At 45.8% G+C, this 22,961-nt stretch overlaps 2 protein-coding genes across 3 annotated transcripts in view; one reads left to right on the forward strand and one right to left on the reverse strand.

Annotated features, from left to right (window-relative positions):
• Positions 1-826, forward strand: part of LOC143281384 (medium-chain acyl-CoA ligase ACSF2, mitochondrial-like) — a 1,690-nt gene extending 864 nt beyond the window's left edge. Inside the window, exons 2-3 of the mRNA XM_076586590.1 lie at positions 277-516; positions 745-826. Coding sequence (XP_076442705.1) covers positions 277-516; positions 745-826 — 322 coding nt within the window. The remainder of the gene's footprint in view (positions 1-276; positions 517-744) is intronic.
• Positions 827-6,998: 6,172 nt separating this feature from the next.
• The window catches only part of LOC143281558 (TPR repeat-containing protein DDB_G0287407-like), a 47,968-nt gene continuing 32,005 nt past the window's right edge, over positions 6,999-22,961 (reverse strand). For both annotated transcript variants that reach the window (XM_076586786.1, XM_076586785.1), the window contains exons 17-27: positions 22,516-22,611; positions 21,470-21,618; positions 18,081-18,189; positions 16,816-16,965; positions 15,703-15,821; positions 13,701-13,845; positions 11,512-11,626; positions 10,445-10,682; positions 8,885-9,107; positions 8,290-8,508; positions 6,999-7,854 (exon numbers count right to left, since the gene is read on the reverse strand). In XM_076586786.1, coding sequence (XP_076442901.1) covers positions 7,780-7,854; positions 8,290-8,508; positions 8,885-9,107; positions 10,445-10,682; positions 11,512-11,626; positions 13,701-13,845; positions 15,703-15,821; positions 16,816-16,965; positions 18,081-18,189; positions 21,470-21,618; positions 22,516-22,611 — 1,638 coding nt within the window. In that variant the 3' untranslated portion in view covers positions 6,999-7,779. The remainder of the gene's footprint in view (positions 7,855-8,289; positions 8,509-8,884; positions 9,108-10,444; positions 10,683-11,511; positions 11,627-13,700; positions 13,846-15,702; positions 15,822-16,815; positions 16,966-18,080; positions 18,190-21,469; positions 21,619-22,515; positions 22,612-22,961) is intronic.

A 22,961-nucleotide genomic window follows, 5' to 3' on the forward strand; every position in this document is an offset into this window, starting at 1 on the left:
TCAACAACAGCAGCAGCAGCAGCAGCAGCAGCAACAAGAACAATAATGATACTATAACGATAATGATAATAATAATTTGGTGTGCAGTCTGATTCGAGAACCGTGGTTGGTGTTAACGCTTTGATCACACTTCCCTCCCCAACATGAAGTTTGCTGTTGTTTTTGCCGTGCGGTTTGCAGTATGTTGCGTACTCCCCATTACGATTGTTGATTGTTTTTACGGATGTTTGGCATGCGGGTTTAACAAGTAACGAGGGGAGCTTTGCAATGTTTCAGGTCCAAAGCCATCATACACGGTCCTTACATCATCTACCCCGGGTGGCTGGAGAAGAAACTGCAGGATTTCCCAGGGGTGCTGAAGGTGGTGATAGTGCCGGTGCCTGACCCCAAGATGTTCCAGGAGATGTGTGTTTGCATCGTGCCTCACCGGGGGGAGCTGCTCACAGACGCCGACATTCGAACCTTCTGTCAGACCCTGTTCGTGGACGGTCCCCTGGAGTGCCAGCAGATTCCCAGGTGGGTTGGCTTGAACAGGTCACAGTTCCCTGCCGTACTGCATGTTCACTTGCATTAATCCGCCATTTATTGTATTGTGTTACTTTTTGTCACAATACATTTCTTTGTGTCAGATTCGGGCTTCTCTCTTCGGGGAGATTGCGTCGTCACAGCGCAGCGCCACCCATTTTTCTGTCTGCACGTGACATTGTCTTAATATCAGAGGATTCGTGTGCATATTTTTGTCAGGGACAACCCTTTTGCTGCCGTGGTTAGTTTTTGGCGGGTGTGTTCAAACGGGACGTTGGCTCATCGTCATCCGAAAGTCTAGCTTGCTGACACTATTCAAGGGGTAGTGGAAGGGGTTGGAGGGGGGTGGGGTGTGGAGTCAAACTCCCGGTCTCCAAAAGGGACTAGAACCCGTGGACACTCGTTTCTTAGGCGGGCGCGTTACCACTGGGCCACCGCTCCACAGTTGGAGTTACGTCTGGTGTGCACAGGGACCAGAATTATGTTGTGTGGGTCACAGGGTTAGGTGCTGTGTGTACCGTACACACAGTTTGTGTGCTATATGTCTTCCTCAAAAATGTGTCTTTACCAGACAGTTGGTGCGGCCATTGTTAAACAACAACAACAACAACAACAACAACAGAGCACAATACCAAATGTGATGAATATTTGCATTAGTTACATGGAATGTGTGACATTGTCATGTGGCCCCACGGGGTTTCCTGAAATACACACGTCTTGTCTTGTCTTGTGCGCTGTAGAAGTACTACGTCTCTTTTACTGTGAACATTGACTGTGTGTTGTGTGCGCTCTAGAGATACTGTGTTTTGAGTGAACTGAGCACAAAGACTGTTTGTGGGCTTTGAGCACAAAGACTATGTTGTGTGTGCTGTGCTAGAGGTACTGTGTTTTGTGTGTACTGAGCACAAAGACTATGTTGTGTGTGCTGTACTAGAGGTACTGTATTTTGTGTGTACTGAGCACAAAGACTATGTTGTGTGTGCTGTGCTAGAGGTACTGTGTTTTGTGTGTACTGAGCACAAAGACTATGTTGTGTGTGATGTGCTAGAGGTTCTGTATTTTGTGTGTACTGAGCACAAAGACTATGTTGTGTGTGCTGTACTAGAGGTACTGTATTTTGTGTGTACTGAGCACAAAGACTATGTTGTGTGTGCTGTACTAGAGGTACTGTATTTTGTGTGTACTGAGCACAAAGACTATGTTGTGTGTGCTGTACTAGAGGTACCGTATTTTGTGTGTACTGAGCACAAAGACTATGTTGTGTGTGCTGTACTAGAGGTACTGTATTTTGTGTGTACTGAGCACAAAGACTATGTTGTGTGTGCTGTACTAGAGGTACTGTATTTTGTGTGTACTGAGCACAAAGACTATGTTGTGTGTGCTGTACTAGAGGTACTGTATTTTGTGTGTACTGAGCACAAAGACTATGTTGTGTGCGTAAAAGAGGTAATACATGTTGTGTGTGTTGAGCTCAAAGATATGTTGTGTGCGTATTAGAGGTAATACTTGTGTGCCCAATGTTGTGTGTGTAAAAGAGGTAAAACGTGTGTGTACTATGTACATAGTCTGTGTGTTGTGTGCGCTGTATATGCACTGGGCTTTGTGTGTATTGAGCACAAAGACTATGCTGAGTGCGTAAAACGTTGTGTGTAGGTCAGTTATGCACATGGACCATATTATGTTGTGTGTGTTATAGAGGTACTGCATATTGTGTGTACTTTGCACATAGTCTATGTGTTGTGTGCGTTATAGAGGTACTTCGTCTTGTGTGTACTGTTGTTTGCGCTATAGAGGTACTTTGTGTTGTGTGTACTTTGCACATAGACTATGTATAGTGTGTAACATGCATATATTCTATATTGTGTGTGCTACACAGGCACTGCGTGTTGTGTGTACTTCAGTTGCACATAAACTGTGTTGTTTACCATCGTGCACACGGGTCATGTGGTGTGTGTTTGTGTATACATTCGCGCGCGCGCGCGTGTGTGTGTGTGTGTGTGTGTGTGTGTGCAGATACTACTTATTCGTGCACGAACTTCCAATGCTGACCGGACTGGGCATTCCAGACCGGGCAAAGACCTTCAGCATGGCTCTGGAACAGCTGCGTCTCTCTCCCGCTATGATTTGAACTTGAAGTGAACACACACACAAACACACACGCGCGCGCGCGCGCACACACACGCACACACAAACACCCATGTAAACACACACACACACACACAAATACGTGCGAATACGAAAACGACAAACAAAACAAAACAAATATATACACAGAGAGAGAGAGAGAGAGAGAGAGAGAGAGAGTATGTTAACAGTCTGCATTTTAACTAACAAGAAATCTTAAATTGATACCAGCCGCCGAGGCGAAGTGGCTAGCGTCGCGTACTGACGGCTGAGAGAGGTGAGTGTGCTACTGGCTTAATGGGAAGACTGGGACCTCATCGTTGAGTATCATCCACTTCACGGATACGTCTTTGGGTGTGCTGCTCAAATTTCCTCACCAACACTGCAAGAGTAGGACTATGAATCTCTCGGTCCCGGTTTTAATTTATCAATATACAGCCATGTAACGTAGTCCCAAATCTAAATGAACCTCCATGACAACATCCTCCTCCTCCTTCATCATCAGTTACACACACACACACACACACACAAGTCCTAAATCATGTGGCCTTTCGTGGCCTGCTCTCACGGTAACCTCAGTTTCGACCCAACTCCACTTTCGTGCTTGGTTTGAGTCCTGTCAAGGTCGTCGGTGTCGGCAGGTGTAGTGGAGACTGTCATCGGTAGAACGTGGTGGCGGACTCCACTTTGGGAGGAAGGGGGACGTGGTGGGTGGGGTGGGGGGTTGGGAGGGTGTGAGGGGTATTGGGGGGACGCTCACCCAGTCTGGCTCTGCGACTAAACTATTACTGTCGTCAGTAGGGGGTATAGTAGGTGTTGTCCAAAGTGCGTTAAATCAGAACAGGCACTACTGAACACCACCGAAGTGACTCAGTGGCAGTGCGGGGTCTCCTCTGGTGCGTGGCGTGCTGGCGACATAAAATCCGATAGCTGCCAGTGGACTGCAGACGCTTGGACTGCGATAGACGAATTTGGGTGTGCCAGTGTTTGGGGAACTCGGATGGAGCAGCGTGGGAGTAATGCCAATGAAACGGTGCGATGGAAGGAAAAAAAAGATGATTAAAGAAATTCTTCACTTTGACGCGTGTTCATATATATTCTCCTTCCGTTGTGTGTGTGCTGACTGCACGACAAGAAGGGGGTGGCTGGGTGAATGGTGGCTCAGTGGTAATGCGCTCGAGTAGGAAACGGAGTGTCCGCGGGTTCGAGTCCCACACAGTACAGGGATTTTTCCTCCTCCATGTGCTAGACCTAGAGTGGTGGTCTGGGTGCTAGTCTTTCGGATATGACGATAAACCGAGGTCCCGTGAGCAGCATGCACTTAGCTCACGTAAAAAGAACACACAGCAACAAAAAGGTTGTCCCCGGCAAAATTCTGAAGAAAAATTCACATCGACAGTGAAACAAATACACTTGCAAACAACAACAACAACAACAACAACAAACACACACACACACACACACACACACACACAGAGGCGGGGGAAGCTGTGTGGCGCTGCAGTGTGGAGACGCGCACTACTCGAAGAGAGCAGCCCGAATTTCACATAGAGAAATATGTTGTGAGACAAAGTGATACAATCAATTCAATGCAATAACTTGTCCCCAACACCCTCCCTCTCACCTTCGCTCTTCTTCCAACTCATTGCTCTGAATGTTTTTATTCAAGAAACCAGACAAATTACAGCATTTGGTGTGAACAGTATTGAACAAACAACAAGCTTGAGCAACAGCAAGTTTGAGCTTATATCCTGCGTGGTCTATCATGTACAATACATATGAACGCAATGGCGAAATATATCAAAATAGAATATTCAGTAAAAACAAGTTGAAGTGCAAACTAAAATATGATACACTTAATAGTGAACACTGCCTGAAGCATTTTTAAAGAGAGAGAGGGAGACAGACAGACAGAGAATCTGATCATGTTGAAGTGATCACTGCAAATGCAAACACATTCCTTTATTTTGCACAAACTCAGTATAATCGGGTTGAATCAGACGAAACTGCAAGAACGTTTGATTGCAACAAAAATTGTTACGCATGCCTATAAGTTATTTGAAATCAGAACTTCATATAATGACGATAAAGTGGTGAATGTGGAGCTTTGTACAACATTTTAGGGGTAGTTCGAAGAGACAGAGATAGTTAGATAGATAGATTGTTAGACAGAGCAACCGACATAGAGAGAGAGAGAGAGAGAGAGAGTGTTTTATTATCCAATCAGTAATGAAGTCCTTCGGACAAATGGGCACTTCAAATAATCGTGAACACAATTCCAGAAACACTCGCACACGCATCTCTCATTGTTATGGTTTAGCCACGGAGAGAGACAGAGAGACACAGAAAGAGAGATTCCTAGAAACCCAGGGCCATCCGTCAATTCAACACAGCCGTTCATCCCATCATCATACTCTGCTTCCTGTCTACATCTCCACAACCCCTCCACCACAGCTTGGAGCAATTCTCGCTGCCTTTTGGCATGCTGTGCCACCCATGTTTTCCCCCAACCCACTCTGACATATCTCACTGCTTTCAAAACAAAACTGATGGTACTTTTAGTTTAATATACATCATTTGTTTATAACAACTCTACCCCTTAAAAAAACAAAACAAGAGTAAAATAATAATATAGGGAAATATTGTGATGTAAGTGGTTTTATTGCGAATGTTTATATATATATGCGTTCGTTCGTAATGAAGGCTATGTTTAGAACCGAAATATCAAACTACAACAATGACAAAGCAAGCCAATATGTGAATGACTAATGAATGTTTTCAAGGGAAGACGAATTTCAATCAAGGAAGGAGTAAAGTGAGGAAATAAGAGGAAATCCAATGTGAAACAAAAACTGAAACACGTTGAGCGTGGTACATATCAACACAGCAACTCCAGTAGTGTCGTGCCTTACTATATCTGATAAACAGCGTACTTCGCAGATGACACACAGCTCCAGATACTCAAACCCCACTAATGCAGTTCATCTGGAAAAGAGGGAACAACTACGACCTGTGTTAACCACCGATTTGTCGACTTCGCCAGACTGATGCCGGCGACAATTCATCGCTTTGCCGAACAGAGCTCAACCAAATTGTCGACGATCGACGATAAATCGGCGGTTTGCACTACTTTTGTAAGCTCCAAATTGTCGCTGTTTGTATTGCTATGGGTTGACGATGTTAAAAACTATGACAATGATAATGCTCATGAACATGATGATGAATACGACGATGATGATGACTACGACGATGATGATGAACCTGTCATGTGTTGCAATTATCTTTGTGTAGGCCTATAAGCCTCTGATGTGTTTTTTTTTTGTTTGAATGAATCTCGCTGAAATGTCAGCCGATCCGCTGATTTGTTGTCGAACTCGGAACGGAGTCAACCTGACAAATTTCTGCCACGCTAAATTGTCGTCGAAACCTTGATCTGGCGACAGTTCGACGGATGTCTGTTTACCGCTAATTTATCGACGATGTGCTGATTTGTCGACGGCGACAAGTCAGTGGTTAACAGAAAGTGCCGCAGATCCTGAGTTTAACAGGGTTAAAAAACCAAACCTGATGTGATTCAGACCTCAATAGACGGATCAATTAATTGTTTCGCTATGGAGGTCAGAGTTCCCTGATCAAAGCTTCAAATACCCTTCCCCCGCCCTCTGATTGTCCGAGAAAGTAAACCTCCTGGCAGACAGGTGGAAAAGCTCGCTCCACGTGCCCGTTTGGCAGCCAGGTTGTGATTGTCTGAGTGGAAGGGTGACTGTGCAGTCAGCTACAGTATAGACCGCTCACACTTTCCGTCTCCATTTTTACTGTCACACCTCATCCCTGTTTCCCCCCTGTAATACCTACTACATCTCTAATGAGTCATATCAGCTAACCTGTCCTTGCACAACCTTTACTGGAGGATGTCAAGTAGAAACTTGTTGGTGCGGCAAGTTGGTTTTATTTTATCTGCTTGTCTCCTGGACATTAAAAAAAAAATCTGGTAACATGTCGCCCTGCCTGATGGAGAAATTGAAAAGAGATATTGTTGTTGCCATATTATGTTTTTCTACACTTCATTTTTGCGATTATATTGTGTACTACTCGCACATTCATTCGTTAGGAGCCATGGCCTGTAATGAATGAAATTAGCCGCATCCGTCTGTGTCTAGTTGTTCTTATCTTTCTTGGCATTAGCATTATTGCTACAATTATCTGCTTATAAAACAAACCAACCCCACAACCACCCCATGCCATCACTCTTACAATTCTTCCTTATTGTTACCGAGTTGCTACCAGCTGTTAACTATACCTTATATATATATATATATATATATAACACGACTATCTACACACCGAAATATCACACACACACACACACACACAAACACACAGAGCATAAAGACATTTTATGCCTGGAATAAAAGACGACGTTGGATTGTCTTCAGTTGTGGTTGTAATTGTCACACCTTTGGCAGCTCAGTGCTTTATTATTTTTTGTTAATTTATCTTTTATTATCAAATAAAATTATTGGATTAGACCCAGCAGCACCGAGGTGACACGCTGTGTTGAAAGTACTGCACCAGACATTACTCCACTATGCTCCAGCGACGTCATTACATACGTAGACACAAGTCTAAAAGTATTTCCAGGCAAAAACAACTGGGTAAACAGCTTTTTAGGAGGCCACCCTTTTCACTTGTGGTTCACGCTCCAGGCGTGCTTCTCGACCAACCCTGGTCTCCCCTGCTGCAGGCAGCCACACACGTCACGTGTCTTTTCCCTGCGTTGGGACCACCCCAGACACAAGTGGGGTAGATTCAGATGAGTTAAAAAAAAAATCAATTTACAAATGAAGCCTTTGCCTCTGGCTTACAAACTGTATTCAGCCATGAGATGTGACGTCATCCTGGGACAAGTGACGGGATGTGACGTCCTACTGGCCGACAACGGAAATGAGATGTGACGTCATACTAACATGGCAGAGACAAGAGGAGATGGGACGTGACATTATCACAATGGTCGGAACTGAGGATGGGGTGTGACGTCATACCGACAAGAGACAACCGGAGAAGGGACGTGACGTCATCACACTGGCAAGGACAAGCAGGGATGGTGTGTGACGGTGACGTGTGGTGACGCTACTTGCCTCCCGTGGCTTGAAGGGAGGCCTTTCTCTTGGCCATCATGGACACGATCTGCAGGCCGCTGGATGCCTGTCACAGCACAGCACACCCCTCGATAACATCCACTGTACATCACACACGACACATACACTGCATCGCACACCTCACACATACCCTACATGCTCATGGCCCATAAGTTGTGTGTGTACTGCGTTGTGTGTGTACTGTGCACAACGACTGAATTGTGGGATCCCTCTCCACTTCCACACTGGGGGCTTGGAGTGCTGAATCAGAACAGGCACAACTGAACACCGCCAGCGGCAGTGCAGGGTCTTTTCTGGTGTGTGGCCCTCTGGCGACCTAACATCGATATTTCACTGTGGACTGCCGGTGCCAGGACTGCGGCAGAGGAACCCGGCGTGTGGCTATTGCGGACACGGAAACAGCGGTGTGCTTGTATAATGCTCACTGAAACGAAGGAAGCATGTGATCATGATGCGGTATCATCAAAACAAAACAGCTCACCTGCTTGTGTTCGTTGCTGCCTGGCTTGGCCAGCTTCGTGGCCTTGGTGAACACCTCGGTGGCCTTGTCCAGGTCTGCGTTCTGGATGAAGAACTCTCCCACGAACAGCAGCAAGTTCACATCCTCGGGCTGAGCGCTGAGCATTCGCTTTGCATAGGGCAGTGCCTCCTCGAACTTTTCTTCTTCCCGTAACTTGACACAAATCTGGCTGGAAAAGTTCTGAAAAAAACCCAGCAAACAAATACGGTGGAGCAAAATGTCAGCGTTCTTTTCAGCAAAACCAAAGAAATGAATAAACTAACCAACGTCATGAACAACCACTTTATCACAATTCTCTTAATCAAATGCCACACAGACAACAGTATTATGCTTTGTTTTTTACGAGTTTTGAATTTTTTTTTTATTGGTATAGTGGAGTCACTGTGGCCAAAAAAGTGTCCTTTGTGAAGGTAAAGTTATAATGATAATGACGATGATAATGATAAGAACAATGATACTACTACTACTAAAATAACAATACTATTACTACTACTAATGATAATAATAATGATTATAACACATCATTAAAAAAAAAAAAAAAAATTGGCGGACTGACCACATTGTCGGGAAACTTGTCCGAGGCATGCTTGAGGATGTGGAAAGCCATGTCGTCCTTCTGTTTGTTCCGGCACCAGCCCATCGCCGCGTGGTACAGGTCGGACCCCGCTCCCAGCGCCTTCCCGCTCCGCTCCAACAGGGCCAGCAACTCTTCCGTCTTGCCCTCAGGGATCAGCACTTCCTGGGCCTGATAGGCCAGCAGCAGCTGGCTTCCGGGCTTCCTGACGACAGTTCAGCTTCAGTTTCTCAAGGAGGCGTCACTGCGTTCGGACACATCCACATAATAATGATAACTATAATAACAAATGTATTTCAACAGCGGTAAGTCCTGTCCAGAAACAAATCAAACCGCTGTCACATGAACGCGTCATTCTGAAACAGGAGGACAACGAGCAAGATGGCATGCATACTGGAACTGGCGCATGGAACCGGGAGATGTTTGCTGTTGCATTGACCAGTGAAAGAAATGGGAAAGAACAGAGAGACAGACAGATACACAGACACACACACACATATATATATATATATGATATATATATATATATATATATATATAGAGAGAGAGAGAGAGAGAGAGAGAGAGACAGACAGACAGAGAGAGAGAGAGAGAGAGAGATACAGTCACACACACACACACATATAATATATATATATATATATATAGAGAGAGAGAGAGAGAGAGAGACACAGAGAGAGAGAGAGAGAGATACAGTCACATATATATATATATGTACACACACACATGCACACACATATGATTATATATATATATATATATATATATATATATGTACACACACACATGCACACACATATGATTATATATATATATATATATATATATATATATATGTGTGTGTGTGTGTGTGTGTGTGTGTGTGTGTGGAGAGAGAGACAGACAGACAGACAGACAGACGTGCGAGCAACACCACATGCCAACACCCAGACATCCATGACAGCAGATTTGTAGAGTCGTGTTTTGAAGGCAGATTTCAACGTGACGAACTTGGTGGGTAGGTCCATTGCACGTGACAGGACCAAGCCATGAAAGTCTAATCCACACCCGTTTCCTGTCCGTCATGCTGTTTCCTGTCCGTCATGCTGTTTCCTGTCCGTCATCCTGTCCGTCATGCTGTTTCCTGTCCGTCATGCTGTTTCCTGTCCGTCATGCTGTTTCCTGGCCTTCTTTCAAAACCTCTTTGAAAACTCCAGCCATTCAAATTAGTAAATAACTCCTTGTCTTCACTTTTGTTGTTTTAGTCAAGTTATTTTGTTTACTTATATTATTTTTACTGTTTCTAAACGTACATGTGCTTGCGCACGTGTGCGTGTGTGTGTCTCTACATCTCGTTTAGAGAGGGTGTGGGTTTGTGGGATGGAGTTGGAACTGGATGATTTGTGCGTGCTGGTGTATTCGTGTGTTTTTAGTATGCATACGTCATTTCATTTTTCATTGTAAACGCCCAGGGCTTTTGTCTCATTAGACTGGGCGTACTAAATGTCCTTTTATCATTGTTATTCCTGCTAAAGAGGAAAAGAAGAGGGGCGTGACACTGACTGTTGGAGCGCGTGCTGCACGGTGAACTCGGCAGGCCTCTTCACCGTTGTCTTGCTGGCCCTGTCGGCCCTGTCCAGAAAGGTCAGCATGACGTCAGAGGGTCCGGCACGGGTCATCACGAACAGGGCCACCTCCGCCACCTTCGGGGCCTGGCTCGGACCCTGGGCCATGAGAAGGGACATCACCTCCCCCCACATCACCTGCCACAGGGTCGCCTCCCCTTTCTGGGCCTGCTCGTCTGCAACAACAACACTTGGCTTTAATTATTCTGATAGAAAACACAAAACAACATTATTAGTCAGTTTTTCCATTTTTGCATCACAAAACATACACACACACACACAGAAACATCTACACACACATGAAAATAATAATGATGATAACAATACCAATAATAATGAAAGATAAAAAATACTATGATATATCGAAATTATCATTGAAAGAAAACGCTAACAGAGTACACTAAATGAATCTTACAAGGAGGAGATAAAAACCTAATCCAAAACCGAAAAAAACCCACTTTTTCACACACATATTGACGCTATAAATATACACTACGAACTGGTATACAAACTCCGGAATGTAAAAAGTGACGAATTGAACTGGAGGTTGCCATTTACGTTTTGTTAGACAAGTATTTTGCACTGAGTTGTAAAATATAGAACAGATTTAGATCAATATTGAACGTTTGCAGTCTGTTGATTACATATATTCGCCACTTTGGTTTGCGTCCAAACAGGAAGCTTTATATAGACACCATCTAGCTATGAAATCATTATGAACATTTCGGGCTATACTTGACACACATAAACAATACACGATATTCGGTCATTCAATGTGTGTACGTTAAAGACATAGAATACTTTAAAATGTTAACAACTAAATCCAACATACAAACATTACATTCATACATAATAATCACTAGTTGGGGAGAGGAAGGGGGGATGGAAGGGGTGGGGTTGGGGAAGGAGGGGGGCGTGGCTTAGAATGAAGTAGTTTGGGAATGAAGAGAGATGAAAGATGTGAGTGAAGGCAAGTGAGGGAGAGAGGCAGCGGTGTACACGCACACAGCTCCCAAAAGGCTTCCAGGGCCTCGGCGTGTTGGCCCACTTTGATGAGGGCGTAGATGTACTTCTCCTGTGTCTTGAACAGGTCGTTGCCGATCAGACACGACTGGCTGGTCTGGACACACACACACACACACACACACACACACACACACATACATCCATACATACACGCACACACACACAAAACAAACAAACAAACAAACAAACACATACATCCACACACACATGCACACGCACACACTAACTCTCTCTCTCACACACACATACACACACACGCGTACACTTTGTCATTTGTACATAAGCACACTTTGTCAACTAAAAGGGCCTGATAATCCACACTCAGAACACTAGGAGGAACTGGCAAATATCAGTCAACTAGAAAACAGAAAGACATTACACCAAAGGAAGTCGAATACCATGCTTTCTGAATGAAACAACGACAAACAAACAAACAAAACAACAACCACACACATGTGCACGCAAGTAAAAGCACACGCATAATCAATACGGTACAAAATATGACGAACGCATAAATGTAATAATTATTTCATACTGAATATTATTCCAGTCTATCTAAAAATAGTTTTGAAATGTCAATGTGTCGATTTGATAACAAAGAACAGTGCTGAAGTTTTGTACAAAGAAAAAAGAAAAGAAAAGAAAGTAACGAGAGGCAAAACCTTCAGGACTAACATGTGATACCTCTGAATTTTGAAAACAGAAAAAAGTACACCCATCCACCCCACCTGTCCCCAGTTGGATTAATTTGTGGGCGAAACGTCAGCACTCCCGTCAGGAACAGTTCCGTAGTAACATGACTTTACCCTTAGCTGCTGAACCTTGATCAAGTGGGATCAGTGTCGCAGTGTGTGTGCTTGTAAGTGGTGTGATTTGCTTTGCTGAACAACGGCACGGTCCCCAAGTGGAAGGAGTCTAAAATGCAGAATGTTGACCAGCATCCTGACCAGAGGAGTGCAGTGGTGGCCTGGTGGTCAAGCGTCCGCCTAGAAAGCGAGAGAATCTGAGCGCACTGGTTTGATTCCCACAGCTCCAGTATTCTCTCCCCCTCCACTAGACCTTGAGTGGTGGTCTGGACATTAGTCATTCGGATGAGATGATAAATCGAGGTCCCGACTTCAGCATGCACTTAGTGCACGTAAAAGAACCCGCGGCAATGAAAAGGATTGCCCATGGCAAAATTCTGTACCCCCCCCCCCCCCCGCCCCCAAAAACCCCACTTCGATAGGAAAAGCAAATAACAGTGCAGGCAGGAAAGGATACAAAAAAGATGGCGCTGTCAGTGTAGTAACGCGCTATCCCTGGGGAGAGCAGCCTGAATTTCACACAGAAAAATCTGCTGTGATAAAGAGTAACAGAACAGAATACAATGTAATACAATACAACACAATAACTACAGCAGAATAGAACAGAATAGAATAGAATAGAATAGAACACAGTAACCCCATATCTTATCACAAGCAACAGTCCTTCAGTGACCAGCGTTTTGTCATCAGCAGTCAAGGAGTTAGGTTTGACAGTGACAGGATGGAATATTAGCGCGACAGGTTGGAATATTAGCACGAAAGGTTGGTATATTAGCGCGACGGGATGGAATATTAGCACGAAAGGTTGGTATATTAGCGCGACAGGTTGGAATATTAGCACGAAAGGTTGGTGTATTAGCGCGACGGGATGGAATATTAGCACGAAAGGTTGGTATATTAGCGCGACAGGTTGGAATATTAGCACGAAAGGTTGGTGTATTAGCGCGACGGGATGGGCAATTAGCGCGTTGATTAAAGACACGGTTTGACTCGAGTACCATGATTCCCAAACATTTCCCCCTTTGCAAAACAATGAATCCATTCGGATGAGAAGATAAATCGTGGTGTAGCTTGCACTTTGTGCACGTAAAAAAAGGTGTGTGGCATGCACACGTAAAAGAAACATCTCTAACTGAATAACACAGGAAACTAACGATGAGCGCTTAAAGACTTCTCACAGTCAGCTCTTCCCAGGTATAGGCAGCTTGTCATGGAAATTGACTTCCGTGTCTGTAAAACGCTTAGAGTCTGGTTTCTGACCGAGGAACGGCGCTACAGAAGCATCCCTGTCAATCAAGTCATCAAGCCTGGAGCTGCTACAGAAGCATCCCTGTCAATCAAGTCATCAAGCCTGCAGCTGACCTTGTAAATGTCCATGGCGTCCTTGAAGTATTGCACAGCCTTGTGGAACTGGTCACGGTTCACCTCCAGAGTGCCCAGGTTGTTCAGGGCGGTGGCCACGTTGGGGTGGTTCCTGCCCAGAGCACGCTCCGCGATGTCCACGGCCCTGGAACCAGTCACATGGTTCTGAAGGAAGCACACTGATATTCGGTATAAGGAGAGTTTATTATCTGATATAGCGCAATGTCCACCGCCCTGAAACCAGTCACACTGTTTCGAATGGAGCTATGTATGATAGACATTTTCGACTATGACCATCCTAACAGCAGAGGAGGTAACTGCTGTCCCGGCTAGGATTTGATTGTAGTGGAGAGTGTCTTGTCAAAGTTACATCCCCACTCTCTCGGCAAAGAGGGTTTTAGGAACACCCTGATATAAGGTACAAGAGTACTTTATTATCTACAAGAATACACTGTTGACACCTTTGCTGACAAAAAAGACACTGATTAAAAAAGGCATTTCATCCACAGAACAACACACAGTTTGATCATTCACTAAAAGCACGAATTCGTAAACATATATTTGATACAGTACAAGCTCTTACAACACATTCTATGTCCAGGGTTTTCAAGCTGCACAAATTTACCATTAAAAAGAACATGCTGTCACATAAAAGTTACACAGTGCAATGCAATACAATACAACACAATGCGATGTTTGGAATGCAATATAATGCAATGCAATGTAATGCACTTCAATGCAATGCAACATAATGCAATACAGTATTGTACCTCTGTACATGACCCAACAAGCTTTTTGTTGTACATAACCCTCCCTTGTGAGAAGCCAGGGAGTCCTTATGTATAAACAGCACTCCCGCCTGGAAAGGCTGTGCAAGAAGTTTCTTCTTTTCTAATGTTCTCTTTATTTCTGCCTTTTTTCTTCCTTAACTGTTGTCTGCTTTTTCTGCCTTCCCAGTCCATTCCCCTTTCTGTATTTTCCAGCAAGTCTCGACACGTTTTCTCTCTTTACTGCAGTCTGTGATGTTTTGCTCTGTGATGTTGTAAACAGTGGGTTGGGCACTCGATGTCTATTCTGCAGTGTTATTAGCCCTTTCCGTAATCTGGGGGATGACGAATTGAGCGGAAGATCTGACGTCCTCAGCACAGCCTGGCCTCGTTTGCCTTCAGGAGGGTGATGGTCAAGATGCTGTATCATGGACTGTCTTGGTTTTGCACGTGTTTCTTTCAGATGTGACAGACTTTTGTGTTTTACGCCGTTGAATTTTTGATTTTGTTGGGCAGTCCTGATATGGCCCTGTGCGGTCGGCTGGACTATAAACAGCAATGTCAAACGTCAGACCTGATCCTTACGGACATCTAATGATGATCTTCTGACACGCGCTTGCTTATGATCCCCCCGTTCGAACCAAAACTCAGTTTTTCAATCCAATCCCCCATTCTTTGGAATCAACTTCCTCAGCCTCTCCGTCACCCATCTTCGCTGCAATATTTCAAATCCAGTCTGAAGACCCACCTTTTCCCCTCCTGAATAATTCTCAACAGCTCATCCCTTTCCAGTATGAACTAAAATGACTATCGGTCAGTCAGTGAGTTCGAGGGTGTCAGAGTTTGTAGGTTGTATTTTTGATTGTGTGCTACAACATGTGTGTGCGTGCGCGGGTTCTCTTGTGTGTGCTTTGTGTTTTGTGTTTGTCTCTCTCTCTGTGCTTTTGTGTGTGTTGTGTGTTTGTGTGTGTGTGTGTGTGTGTGTGTGTGTGTGTGTGTGTGTGTGTGTGTGTGTGTGTGTGTCTGTGCGTGTGTGTGTGTGTGTGTCTGTGTGTGTCTGTGTCTGTGTGAACAACTTAATGTTTTGCATCTTGTGTTCATTTTTTTTTCCTTTCTGATATTTACGTGTGCTTTTTTAAATTTAAATATCTATAAACGCCTAGGGTTTATTTTCAAGAGTAGGTGTAAATGGTGATAATGATGACAATACTAAGGACAACACTCAGCAGACCTACTTTTTGTACATAGCCTCGCTCTCCTCCAGACGGTCCAGGTTCCGGTAGCACACAGCGATGTTGCCCGTCATCACTCCGATCACAGGGGGCAGGTGACCGAAGTACTGCTCCTCGTAGATCTGACCACACACACACACACACACACACAAACTCAGTCACACGCACACACACATACACATCGCGCGCGCGCGCACACACACACACACACACAGACACGCACACACATGGTCTAGCACAAGTTAACTCTGGCAATAGTTAAGATAATTTGATATATGAGTAATTATTCTGAATTTTCTGTTTATTGTCGTTGCTATCATTGCTATCATAATTATTTTATTATTCTTTATTATTATTTTCTATATATTTTTTAGTTTTTTAAAATATTATTTATCGATTTATTATTTTCATTTTTTATATTAATTTACTTTTCAATTTTTGAATTTATTATATTATCATATTATTATTAATATTATTAATATTATTGCCAGAGTTAAAAAGATATTACTTCATAATGTTGACAACTCTTCTTTGTGACATTGCTATTGACGTCAAAAGTAGTTGATGACGTACTTATAGACAATACGTCACAGACAAGACGCTCTTCTGATGAAGACCAATGGGCGAAAATGAGAAAGTAGAGAAAAGGAGGAGGACAATTCTTTTCTTTGGGGTTTTATTTAGCTGTTTAGCAATTATTGTTGTCCTCTTTCGAGAATCTACCTCGCTGAATTATTGTCATGAAGTAGTGCCAGCAAGTGTTATGTCTCTCTCATTCTATCTTTTTGATATCGTTATTATTACTTAAAAAAACAAATTTATTCCGTACTTTTTTTCTGTCAGTGAAGAAACACACACACACACACACACACACACACACACACACACACACACACAACGACAACAATCACCCCCCCCCAAAAAAAAAACAACAACAACAAAAAACAACCAAACAAAACAACAACAACAACAACAAAACAACAAAAACAACCATAAACAAACAACAAACACGAAAAACATCAACAACACCAACAATAACGACGACAACAACAATTACGACGTCAACAACGACAACAACACCAACAACGTACACCACCACCACCACCAGCAGCTGACCTTGAGGGCCTTGGTGCAGAGCTGAGCAGCACGGGAGTAGTCCCCAGTCTTCATGAGGGTGACCCCCAGGTTGTTCATGCTGTCCGCCAGCTCCACTGGCCGGTTCAGCTTCTCGTGCAGCGTCATCGACTGCGTGTAGTGGTGCACCGCCTGCCGCGCGCGCGCGCACAGATACATACAGACACACACACACACACACACACACGCACGCGAACACACACACACACACACACTACTATTTATACTGCCTGAAACTTACACTGCTGTCAGTGACATTATACTTGCATCATACTGCCTGCAGCATACATATCATTCTGCCGTCATACTGCCTGCAATACACACATCATACTGCCTGCAATACACATATAATTCTTACAGCGGTAAACATCATAGTACCATCATACTGTTTGCGAAACACACCATACTGCCTGCAACACACATCACACTGCCCACAACACACATCATATTGCCCACAACACACATCATACTGTCAGCAACACATATCATACTGCCCACAACACACATCACACTGCCCACAACACACATCATACTGTCAGCAACACATATCATACTGCCCACAACACACATCATTCTGTCAGCAACACATATCATACTGCCCACAACACACATCATTCTGTCAGCAACACATATCATACTGCCCACAACACACATCATTCTGTCAGCAACACATATCATACTGCCCACAACACACATCATTCTGTCAGCAAGACATATACTGCCCACAACACACATCATTCTGTCAGCAAGACATATACTGCCCACAACACACATCATACTGCCCACAACACATATCATACTGCCCACAACACATATCATACTGTTCGCAACACACATCATACTGTCAGCAACACATATCATACTGCCCACAACACACATCATTCTGCCCGCCCGCACACACACCTAATACCACTCCACAGTGCTTCTGCCACTCTTCATACTGCCATCATGCTGCAAGAAACACACATCATAGTGCCACCATGCTGCCTGCAGCACACACACACACACACACACACACACACACACACACACCATACTGCCTGCAACACACACTTCATACCCTTCACACTCCCTGCAGACTGTTTCGACAAAGGAGCAGGTAAAAGAGAGAGAGAGAGAGAGAGAGAGAGAGAGAGAGAGAGAGAGAGAGAGAGAGAGAGAGAGAGAGAGTGTGTGTGTGTAAGGAATCAGGGGGAGGGTGTGCGGGTGCAAAGGAGGGCAGGGAGGCGAGGGCGGAAGGCAGTGACCTGGTCCATCTGGTTCATCTTGGAGAAGAGCAGTCCCATGGCGTGGTAGCAGCCTGCAAGATCCTTGATGGCTGTCAGGGCTTCTGGCCCCTTGCTCCTCTCCACCCACCTGTCATCACACCGCCCCCACTGCCACTGTGACCACCATCATCACTCTCATCACCATCATCACCACCCTCATCATCATCATCATCATCATCTTCACCATCATCATCATCATCAACATCATCATCACCCTCATCACCACCCTCATCACCATCATCATCACCACCCTCATCATCATCATCATCTTCACCATCATCATCATCATCAACATCATCATCACCCTCATCACCACCCTCATCACCATCATCATCATCACCATGATCATCATCATCATCATCACCCTCATCATTATCACCCTCTTCCTCCTCATAATCATCGTCATGATCTTCGTCTTCATTTTCATCATCATCATCATCAACACCCTAATCGTTTGCTCATCTCCACCCACCGCCACTGTAACTTACCATCATCACTCTCATCATCATCATCATCATCACTCTCACCATTTGCTCCTCTCCACCCACCTGCTAAAACACCGCCACCACCACAACCACCGTAACCATCATCATCACTCTCATCATCATCGTTTGCTCCTCTCCACTCACCTGTAAAACACCACCACCACCACTATCATCATCATCATCGTCATCATCATCAGTGTTTGCTCCTCTCCACCCACCTGTCGAAACACCACCACCACCACCACCACTATCATCATCATCATCATCATCATCACCACTCAACCACCACTACACTTTACCCGCCATGATCCACATCTTCCCGCCGACAAAAGGTGTGAGCGGCGGACTCGTGACGAGATCTGGGGAAGAAGACTCAGGACGTGAGCAGGTGGAGAGGACTGACTGACTGTTGTCAGCAGGGGGAGAGGACTGACTGTTTGTTGTCAGCAGGGGGAGAGGACTGACTGTTGTCAGCAGGGGGAGAGGACTGACTGACTGTTGTCAGCAGGGGGAGAGGACTGACTGACTGTTGTCAGCAGGGGGAGAGGACTGACTGTTGTCAGCAGGGGGAGAGGACTGACTGATTGTTGTCAGCAGGGGGAGAGGACTGACTGATTGTTGTCAGCAGGGGGAGAGGACTGATTGTTGTCAGCAGGGGGAGAGGACTGACTGATTGTTGTCAGCAGGGGGAGAGGACTGACTGTTTGTTGTCAGCAGGGGAGAGGACTGACTGTTTGTTGTCAGCAGGGGGAGAGGACTGATTGTTGTCAGCAGGGGGAGAGGACTGACTGCTGTCAGCAGGGGGAGAGGACTGACTGATTGTTGTCAGCAGGGGGAGAGGACTGACTGACTGTTGTCAGCAGGGGGAGAGGACTGACTGATTGTTGTCAGCAGGGGGAGAGGACTGACTGATTGTTGTCAGCAGGGGGAGAGGACTGATTGTTGTCAGCAGGGGGAGAGGACTGACTGATTGTTGTCAGCAGGGGGAGAGGACTGACTGTTTGTTGTCAGCAGGGGGAGAGGACTGACTGTTTGTTGTCAGCAGGGGGAGAGGACTGACTGACTTGTCAGCAGGGGGAGAGGACTGACTGACTGTTGTCAGCAGGGGGAGAGGACTGATTGTTGTCAGCAGGGGGAGAGGACTGACTGCTGTCAGCAGGGGGAGAGGACTGACTGATTGTTGTCAGCAGGGGGAGAGGACTGACTGACTGTTGTCAGCAGGGGGAGAGGACTGACTGACTGTTGTCAGCAGGGGGAGAGGACTGACTGTTTGTTGTCAGCAGGGGGAGAGGACTGACTGACTGTTGTCAGCAGGGGGAGAGGACTGACTGTTTGTTGTCAGCAGGGGGAGAGGACTGACTGACTGTTGTCAGCAGGGGGAGAGGACTGACTGATTGTTGTCAGCAGGGGGAGAGGACTGACTGACTGTTGTCAGCAGGGGGAGAGGACTGACTGTTGTCAGCAGGGGGAGAGGACTGACTGTTTGTTGTCAGCAGGGGGAGAGGACTGACTGTTGTCAGCAGGGGGAGAGGACTGACTGACTGTTGTCAGCAGGGGGAGAGGACTGATTGTTGTCAGCAGGGGGAGAGGACTGACTGATTGTTGTCAGCAGGGGGAGAGGACTGACTGTCTGTTGTCAGCAGGGGGAGAGGACTGACTGATTGTTGTCAGCAGGGGGAGAGGACTGACTGACTGTTGTCAGCAGGGGGAGAGGACTGACTGATTGTTGTCAGCAGAGGGAGAGGACTGACTGACTGTTGTCAGCAGGGGGAGAGGACTGACTGTTGTCAGCAGAGGGAGAGGACTGACTGTTGTCAGCAGGGGGAGAGGACTGACTGACTGTTGTCAGCAGGGGGAGAGGACTGACTGACTGTTGCCAGCAGGGGGAGAGGACTGACTGTTTGTTGTCAGCAGGGGGAGAGGACTGACTGATTGTTGTCAGGAGGGGGAGAGGACTGACTGTTTGTTGTCAGCAGGGGGAGAGGACTGACTGACTGTTGTCAGCAGGGGGAGAGGACTGACTGTTGTCAGCAGGGGGAGAGGACTGACTGTTTGTTGTCAGCAGGGGGAGAGGACTGACTGTTGTCAGCAGGGGGAGAGGACTGACTGTTTGTTGTCAGCAGGGGGAGAGGACTGACTGTTGTCAGCAGGGGGAGAGGACTGACTGTTTGTTGTCAGCAGGGGGAGAGGACTGACTGTTGTCAGCAGGGGGAGAGGACTGACTGTTGTCAGCAGGGGGAGAGGACTGACTGTTTGTTGTCAGCAGGGGGAGAGGACTGACTGTTTGTTGTCAGCAGAGGGAGAGGACTGACTGTTGTCAGCAGGGGGAGAGGAGTGACTCACTGTTGTCAGCAGAGGGAGAGGACTGACTGTTGTCAGCAGGGGGAGAGGAGTGACTCACTGTTGTCAGCAGGGGGAGAGGACTGACTGACTGTTGTCAGCAGGGGGAGAGGACTGACTGACTTGTCAGCAGGGGGAGAGGACTGACTGTTTGTTGTCAGCAGGGGGAGAGGACTGACTGTTTGTTGTCAGCAGGGGGAGAGGACTGACTGTTGTCAGCAGGGGGAGAGGACTGACTGTTTGTTGTCAGCAGGGGGAGAGGACTGACTGTTTGTTGTCAGCAGGGGGAGAGGACTGACTGTTTGTTGTCAGCAGGGGGAGAGGACTGACTGTTGTCAGCAGGGGGAGAGGACTGACTGACTTGTCAGCAGGGGAGAGGACTGACTGACTGTTGTCAGCAGGGGAGAGGAATGACTGACTGTTGTCAGCAGAGGGAGAGGACTGACTGACTGTTGTCAGCAGGGGGAGAGGACTGACTGTTTGTTGTCAGCAGAGGGAGAGGACTGACTGTTTGTTGTCAGCAGGGGGAGAGGACTGACTCACTGTTTCCGGTAATCCAGTACGGCCTCCAGCAGACCCTGGGCCTGGGGGAAGTTGCCCTGCCCGGCATAGATGTAGCTCAGCTTGATCTTCACCATGCCCAGCATCCTCTGCCGCCTGTCCTCGTTCATCTTGCTCCCTTTCAGCCTCTCCTGGACAACCCTCACCACCATCATCATCATCATCGTCTTCATCACCACCATCATCATCAACATCTTCATCATCGTCGTCGTCTTTATCACCATCATCATCATCATCTCGTCGTTGTCATCATCATCATTAGCATCATCATCAGCAGCATCGCCGTCGTTGTCATCATATTTATCGTCGTCGTCGCCATCACCGTCGTCATCATCATTATCAACAACAGCTGCGCTGGTTTGATTATCAGGATTTTGGGAAGGCGAAATGGCAGTGAACTAAAGGCGACATTGCCGGTCAGTGATGGCCAGTGGGCAGGTCGGGGGAACTCAGGTGTGTGGGAAGGCCGTGCTAAGGACTCTCAAAAATATCAATGAACACGTAGAAAATAAATAAATGGAAAGAAAAAAATACGTGACTACAAACAAATGCAAAAGTGAATGGAATAAGTAAGTTAACTTTACAAATCTAACAGAGAACTCCCACATTATAGAATATGAAAGGAACACAGAAAATAATGAAAAAAGAAGATATTTCACAAAGAGAGAGAGAGAGAGAGAGAGAGAGAGAGAGAGAGAGAGAGAATGAATAAATGAATGATTTATTGGTCATTTTCCCTCGTTAAAGAGTGTCAGAGAGAGAGGGAGAGAGAGAGGGAGAGAGGGAGAGGGGGGAGAGGGAAAGAGAGAGAGAGAGAGAGAGAGAGAGAGAGAGAGAGAGAGAGAGAGAGAGAGAGAGAGAATAAATGATTGAATGAATGAATGATTTATTGGTCATTTTCCCTCGTCTAAGGGTGTCAGAGAGAGCGAAAGAGAGAGAAAGAGAGAGAGAGAGAGAGAGAGAGAGAGAGAGAGAGAGAGAGAGAGAATGGCGGACAGACAGACAAACAGACGGACAGACAGACAGACCAGGATTGCCAGCCGTTGTTTGAGCACGGCTTGTACAGTAGTGGTGAAGTGGTTCAGCTCCAGGAAATAAGTCAGGGCGTCCAGGTATGACAACACCTGCACACACACACACACACACACACACACACACACACACACACACACTACGATACAATACATCGTTATTCATCCATTTGGGAATTTAACACACACAAACAAACAAAATTAATGATACAAGACAGCGGCTTCATTGCCAACACACAGTTAACTCCCCTCCCCCTCCACAAACACACACAGAGAAACACACTCACACACACACATATATATACACACACACCCACAGCACACACACACACACACAGAACACAGCATACACACACACACACACACACACACAGACAGAGCATACACACACACACACACAGAGCACAGCACACACAAACACGCACACACACATACACACACAG

Source organism: Babylonia areolata, chromosome 4 (assembly GCF_041734735.1).
Source record: "Babylonia areolata isolate BAREFJ2019XMU chromosome 4, ASM4173473v1, whole genome shotgun sequence".
Classification (NCBI taxonomy): Eukaryota; Metazoa; Mollusca; class Gastropoda; order Neogastropoda; family Buccinidae; genus Babylonia; species Babylonia areolata.